General features: G+C 36.1%; 1 protein-coding gene across 1 annotated transcript in view; it reads left to right on the forward strand.

Annotated features, from left to right (window-relative positions):
* Positions 1–7,797, forward strand: part of LOC107600653 (lipopolysaccharide-responsive and beige-like anchor protein) — a 312,032-nt gene that overhangs the window by 157,819 nt on the left and 146,416 nt on the right. Inside the window, exons 35-37 of the mRNA XM_016292600.1 lie at positions 2,284–2,375; positions 2,488–2,555; positions 4,504–4,670. Coding sequence (XP_016148086.1) covers positions 2,284–2,375; positions 2,488–2,555; positions 4,504–4,670 — 327 coding nt within the window. The remainder of the gene's footprint in view (positions 1–2,283; positions 2,376–2,487; positions 2,556–4,503; positions 4,671–7,797) is intronic.

Below are 7,797 nucleotides of genomic sequence, written 5' to 3' on the forward strand. Positions count from 1 at the left end.
GCCGCTCTAGTCAGTGCTTGTGTTTATCAGCCAGCCGCAGCACGTTTCTGAAGCGGCTCTCCACGCTGCTTGGTTACAAATAGTCTTTTGTGAGGTGTCACAGCGTGGAGGACGGAACAGAAACAGAGGTTTCCCCAGCAACAGCTGTACACAAAGCAGCGCTGAGCTCACAAACGCTGCTTTATCAGACATATAACATGCAAGATTAAATGAAAATGACATCGAACATTTTCTAAAGATTCTTCCTTCAGAAATACAGTGATATAAATACACCCGCACCTCGTTTTGATTTTTAAACGTGCACTACGCGCTCATGTTTATTCAACCAAGCCTTTTGGAAAATCCGTCAATTTTGATCTTGTGCTGAGTGCCACAAATAAATAAATGTATGGGAAACATCCCACAGCACAACCACCTGAGCCCAACTTCAGTCTACTCATCACCTTAACTTTAACTGCATTTGTAGCCGGTGCCATAGCCAGACTGATAAACAAACACAAACTGGAAGTTAACTTCGGGCCAGGCGCGTGTGCCCATTGAAACTGTCTATATAAAGCTTGAAGCTTCAGAACCGGTATCGGCCGATCACCATGACAAGAAATCGGTACTCAGTATCGGCTGCAAAAATCCTGATCACAGCGTCCCTAGTAAATAGTATTCATCGGTATGTTATTGTGCTTTGCTTAGCTATAAATTCTGAATTTGCAGAACTTGTATAAGTAATTTTTGTTTTTATGGCCTTTGCAACAATAACCCTGCATTTTATACCGACACATATTGCCGTGGATGTAGCAACACATACATTTAGAAGATTTTAGAAACCAATGCAATTTGTTTCTAGAAACACATAAAAGGCAATGCCTTACTTGTAAAAGGTATTGTTCATTTATTTACATCTACAAGTAGAAACGTGCAGCAAATATGTTTATTAAACAAAATAATACTTCAAATGTATAATTAGTACGCTCTGCAATTGGTTTGGATGATGCATATTTATATTTTTTAAGAAGCTGAGCTTCACCATGATTTACTAAAAAAAAAAAAAAGTCAATTTTGATCTTGTGCTGAGTGCCACAAATAAATAAATGTATGGGAAACATCCCACAGCACAACCACCTGAGCCCAACTTCAGTCTACTCATCACCTTAACTTTAACTGCATTTGTAGCCGGTGCCATAGCCAGACTGATAAACAAACACAAACTGGAAGTTAACTTCGGGCCAGGCGCGTGTGCCCATTGAAACTGTCTATATAAAGCTTGAAGCTTCAGAACCGGTATCGGCCGATCACCATGACAAGAAATCGGTACTCAGTATCGGCTGCAAAAATCCTGATCACAGCGTCCCTAGTAAATAGTATTCATCGGTATGTTATTGTGCTTTGCTTAGCTATAAATTCTGAATTTGCAGAACTTGTATAAGTAATTTTTGTTTTTATGGCCTTTGCAACAATAACCCTGCATTTTATACCGACACATATTGCCGTGGATGTAGCAACACATACATTTAGAAGATTTTAAAAACCAATGCAATTTGTTTCTAGAAACACATAAAAGGCAATGCCTTACTTGTAAAAGGTATTGTTCATTTATTTACATCTACAAGTAGAAACGTGCAGCAAATATGTCTATTAAACAAAATAATACTTCAAATGTATAATTAGTACGCTCTGCAATTGGTTTGGATGATGCATATTTATATTTTTTAAGAAGCTGAGCTTCACCATGATTTACTAAAAAAAAAAAAAAATGTGAATGACTGCTTTTGGTAAATGTCCTGACCAGGATTGATAAATTAATTAGAAATGAATTACCCGTGAAGAGTCTTTCTCAACAATTTACTAGTAAATGGATACTGATAAAAAAAATGTGTTAAACATATTTAAACACGTTACGTTTACCAGCTCCAATTTGTTTTTGGTTTTACATTTTAAATAAATTAATTTGAATTATTTTATATTTTAATTCAATGTCAGCTTACAGTAATTCAAAAATAATTAATCTTACTTTTGTTACACTCAAAAATATGAATGGATGCTTTTTATGTGGATCTTTATTGAAATGCAGAATAAATAGTTTTAGACTACTGTCGAGGATACAGAATTTTTTACAATAATGTGGCTCTAATGGTTTGTCATGGGTGTAGTTCACTGAAGGAAATGAGTGCTGACCCTGTCTGATTCAGTTCCCCAGAACACAGAACATTTGGAGATGTGGATGATTACTCTGTCTGAAGTCATAAACACATTGCTTTCATGGTTTTGTTTCTCCCTCTATGGCTTCAGCTTCAGCTGCACTGTTACTGGAGATTGTGGTTCTCCCTTCAGAGCACTGCCAAACATGTGCAAGACCCTTGGAATTAAGTCCACCTCGTTGGGTTTCCAAAAGTCTTACGACGTCACTTCAGAATTACAGCCCCAAACGTGATGATAATGTCACTGCTATGTATTTCACCTGTATGTTTCCTATAATTCAGCCTGTATGTTCAGCTGCAAGGAAGCCATTTGTCAGGAAGTTCATGAAAATTACGAAGCCCATTATGGAGCTCAGGGATTTGGTGCCGTTGACACTAGTTGATAAAGTGCCTGTTTATGCCAAAGTGTTTGAACTCATGACAGCTAATTAATAATGTGTTAATCAGTCGTTGAAGGGAACAATGAAAAAATATGGATGATTGCTCTTTTTGTTTTTGAAGCTATTCCGATTCAGAAAGCACCTGTAGTACAAACTTCAAAACAGTTTATTTCAGTTAGTATTACAAATTCTGCATTTTATTTAACTTAAAAGTTCTAATAATATTACAATATTAAAAAAATTATTTCATAATAGTCCCTAATATTAATGTGTCAAAACCTTTTTTGCTTGTTTTTTTCCTCCATTCTTTCATCAAAGCAAATGTTACCCATCTACACTCTTAAAAATAAAGGTGCTTCAAAAGGTTCTTCAAGCGATGCCATAGAAGAACCATTTTTGGTTCCACAAAGAACCATTCAGTCAAAGGTTCTTTAAAGAACCATCTCTTTCTTACCTTTTTGAAATCTGAAGAACCTTCTTTCACCACAATGAACCTTTTGTGAAACAGAAAGGTTCTTCAGATGTTAAAGGTTCTTTACGGAACCATTTAGACAAAAAGGTTCTTCTATGGCATCGTGAAGCACCTTTATTTTTAAGAGTGTAGACTTTTCCATTTCTTACCTAGTCGTGACCTTCTGTGCTGAACAGAGACAAATCGCTGTCTTTCTTTCCATTCCTTTATTCACGCTCTTTTGTTAAGCCAGACATCGAAATCGGTTCACATTTAAACATTCACCCTTTACCTTTTATCTCTTTTGTTCCGCCGTCCTCTTCTCATGGCTTTAAGGTCACTGCAGAGTTAAGAACAGCGAAATGAGACACAGATTGATAATTAGGAGAGGGAAGCCCCCCTAATGTGATTTATCTCTATGGATTTTCTGTCATGCATGAAGAGTCGATCCTCAAATTGGAGAGGAGGGCCTATTAGAAGGCACTTTGGAGCGTTTACCGCTAACTTTGCCGAGGCAGACTTCAGTGTCTGCCGCTACCGCACCAGACCACTGCCTTTACTGTATTTGTTGTCTGAAGCGTGTGCTGTCCTAGGCTAATTTAATTTAGGCCCATAACACGCAATGGATGAAGCTGAGGGAATTACATTAAAACAAGCTCCAGTGGTTGCTGTAACCTTTCCACTTGATTGCTGTTTGCTAGACGTTGCATCAGAAGAATCAGATAAGAGGCACGGGGGGGGGGATTAAGCTGTGTTGTGCTTGGTGGGCTGTTTTTGCCTATTCTGGGTTGATTTCGTACCAGCATCTCACCAGCTTTGTTACTCATCTCTTGATTTATTGATTCTGATTGGGACATTGGTTTTTACCAAGGGTGGCTTTTTCATTTGCACTTCTACTACAATGGGATGAACAGATAAAACAGAATTTAAGTTTTATCAAAGGGATATTTGCAGTGTGAGGTGCTTTGTTAAAGGATCACATTTGAGTTCAAAGGCTTTTCTGATAACAAATTCTGACAAAGAAAAATGTCTCCTTGTGCATTATGGGTAGTTTCTACATTTTTTAGCGTAGCCCAAAGGCATTAGCAAATACATGTCCAGTGTTATTAATCACTGTGACAACAGGCTGGAAATGACCCAGAGTTCCATTTGTTTCCCATGTGTATGGAGTTACCGCACACACACACACGCTCACACGCTCAGGCGTCAACACACACTCTAATGATGTAGTGTGCTTTGTTTTCTACACTCAGTCTGATGGACAGCATTCTTCTGAGGTAAAAGTAGCACAGGAACATGCTTGTGCCTTCAAGTAACTTGTTTATATGTGCCAGGTATCATACTGCACATGTTTTGTATTGTAGTTTTTAAATAGAGATAGGTCATTTGAATAAAGGGTTTAATTTGTTAATTGATATAATAGGAATGAAAGCATATAAGAGCAAAATTACTAACAAGACTTGTTTTATTTTGTCTGCAGTCTCAGTGTGCTCAGTATGCCGCTGAGAAACGCGATGAGGAGAAGATGTGCGATCACCTGATCAGGGCCGCCAAGTACCGGGATCACGTCACATCCACCCAGCTCATCCAGAAGATTGTAAACATCCTCACAGATAAGCACGGTGCCTGGGGCTGCTCTGCGTTCAGGTACAACCGCAGTCATATAATTTTCATGTATGAAATGTTCTATTATCAGCTTTGCTGACACTGTATTATTATATATTTTCACAAACGTACTTTTCCTTATCTCAAAAATTAACTGAACTCTTGCAATGCTATAGAAGTATACAAAACTTGGCTTGTCTAGCCTGACTTTTGGCTTGCCGACAAAAGTTTGGCCTTCATTGCAGCTTATTCTGGCCAAGCACACTGTTCACAGCCTGACTGACAAGTAAAGCGACCAACACAGTTTGTACCTGCTGTTTCAGGACAAAATTATCTGAAATTGATTACCACTAATTAGGGCTGGGTTTTGACACAAATTTCATGATTCGATTAGATTCTCATTCACAAGCTTGCGATTCGATTCGATTACCAATTCGGTTTGATTCGATTCAATATCGATTATTTTGGATATATATCAGGTACAGTACATGCCAAATTTTCTCAAGGAAAAAAAAATATTATAAAAAAAAATGAATGCTGTAAAATATACATGAGAGTCAGTTGGTACTACATTACTATAACATTGAAGGTTAAAATTTACTGATTTGTTAAAATTACACTTAATTAAGTTTTTTTTTAAATAATAAAGTTAGAATTACATAATAATATTTCTACTTCAAATTTTATTTTTATTTTTTTTTTTAAATATAAACATAATGGTGGCTGTCATAAAAACTTGATGGATTTATTCAAACATAAATTAAACATTGAAGAACAGTACAATTTATAATGAATATGTTATATGGTGCATATATTTAGCAAAATGCCCCTCTCTACAGTTTATTTTTCTATCTGACTAATTTAAATAATAAAGTTAGAATTACATAATAATATTTCTACTTCAAATTTTTTTTTTTTTTTTTTTTAAATATAAACATAATGGTGGCTGTCATAAAAACTTGATGGATTTATTCAAAAATAAATTAAACTTTGAAGAACAGGAAAATTTATAATGAATATACATAAATTAAACATTGAAGAACAGTACAATTTATAATGAATATGTTATATGGTGCATATATTTAGCAAAATGCCCCTCTCTACAGTTTATTTTTCTATCTGACTAATGAGTTTATGGTCACCGAATATGTTTTTCTGAGGTAAATGTGACGTTACGGGACATTGTTTACAAGCCATTATATTGACGTCATTGCGCGGCTGAAACACAGATTGAGCGATTACATGAGACAGAATACAGATTGTAAAGTTGTACTCTTTCTTTTAACTTAACTTCGGTTAAGTACCAAAGCACAATGCTTATTGCGATATATTGGATGGGAGGTGCGCTTCAATGTTCCATCCATTAACTGAAAACAGGCTTGAATAATCGATTCTTGGGATTTAATAATTGATATCGTTCCATAAAAACAAGAATCGATTAATATTGAGATATCAAAATTTTTTACCCAGCCCTACCACTAATGACCCAGTGATTAGGTTTTCCTTAAAAGCTTTCGCCTGTCATCTTCTTCCGATTTGTGTGGCAGTGGTAGCCACACACTGTCTTTTTTTTCTTCGTCGTCGTCTTTTTCCATTTTATGTTGGGAAGCAGCCAGCGTAAAGATGCAATACCTGCCAACTACTTGGAGAATCAGCCAGTTGGTGGCACTGAATTGTGAAATAGTTTTGTCTACCATTAACATGCAATCTGTATTTGATTTATTTTTTTATTTATTTATTTTTTTAAATATCATGGTATTTGTCAATACCATTTTTTTATTGGTCTATAGTGATATTTGTGTCATCTTTTCCAAGCACAGTTCAGCTCGCCTCTCGCAGTGTTTTATAGTACACCTGCATCCTACTGCACCCCATATCAAATCATCCGTAATCATTAGACCTTGTATTATTTACCTCTCTCATAATAAGTTAAACCTACGTTTCTGCCCATTATGGGCTCTAATGGAGTCTTACAGTCATGCCTCTGAGCCTGGGTTATGTCTTATTGCTTCAGTTCCTGTGTATGATGCATTGCTGTTGGAATGGGATGAAAGCCAGTGATTGCTACCTGGCCATTACTGAAGGAAACTTGAGGAGCTGTATTTATTTCTGTAAACACATAGAAATATCCCTTAATGATGCAGTCATGCACTGGTTTTCTCCAATCTAGTTTTATGCCAAAGACGCTCTTTGTCTCTGTAGTTCAGTTTTTTGTCCTAACAAAATGTGTTCTCTGGAGATTTGGAGACCTGTCTGCAGTTTGTTGTATCAAGATTTCATGCTCTCTCTCTGTTCTTTCCTCTCAGTATTCTGCAGTCATATAATGGCAGAGCGCTCTGTTCTCTCTCTTTTGGCTCTCTCCCCATTACTGGCCTTTATGTAGCAGAGCTATTGATGACTTTTGTAATAGCATGCGATGGGCGCGTGGTGACGCTGGCACAGTCTCAGAGTGTGTTTAATAAATCACAATCAGACCCTGCTGTTACATCAATACTTCTGCTCAATTACCCAGAAGGTCATGGGCAAAAATGCTGGAGAGCTGGGGATCGGTAACTACAGAAGAGAGAACAACATCTGGAAGTAAAAGAAGGGACACACACTAACACACACACACACACACACACACACACACACACACACAATGCAACATGCAATTTGCAGCTGCTTGTGTACACTGGGTTATTTTCACATCTTGGTTTTTAAAGGTGGAAGGGAGTGATTCAGTTGGAACTTACCACAAAAAGGGTAAAAAAAAATATGATCGAAATGGTTAAAAATAGTATGTTTTTGCTGTTTTGGCCATTTTGATCTAAATACAGTTTAAAATTGTGATTTTGTTATTTCTTGCAATAAAAATGTAATAATCATCATAATTACACAACATTTGCCAGCTAAAAATATATGCAATATAACAGGGTTGTAAATGTATCTTAAAATATACTATTATGTGGTAGGAACTAGCATTTGAGTGCAAAGAAAATAATTCAATATAAATACATATAATACGTTTGTTTTTAAAAATTCTATTTATTATGTTTTATTTGTCTTATTTTTCGTAAAAAATTCTTAAAATATTGGATAACATGGTTGACAAATGCAGTTAACAACAAGCATCTTGGATGACAGATGTGGAACACAGAATTTTTTTTTTTTTTTTTTTTTAGAATTT

Source organism: Sinocyclocheilus grahami, unplaced genomic scaffold (assembly GCF_001515645.1).
Source record: "Sinocyclocheilus grahami isolate Dianchi unplaced genomic scaffold, SAMN03320097.WGS_v1.1 scaffold288.1, whole genome shotgun sequence".
Taxonomy (NCBI): domain Eukaryota; kingdom Metazoa; phylum Chordata; class Actinopteri; order Cypriniformes; family Cyprinidae; genus Sinocyclocheilus; species Sinocyclocheilus grahami.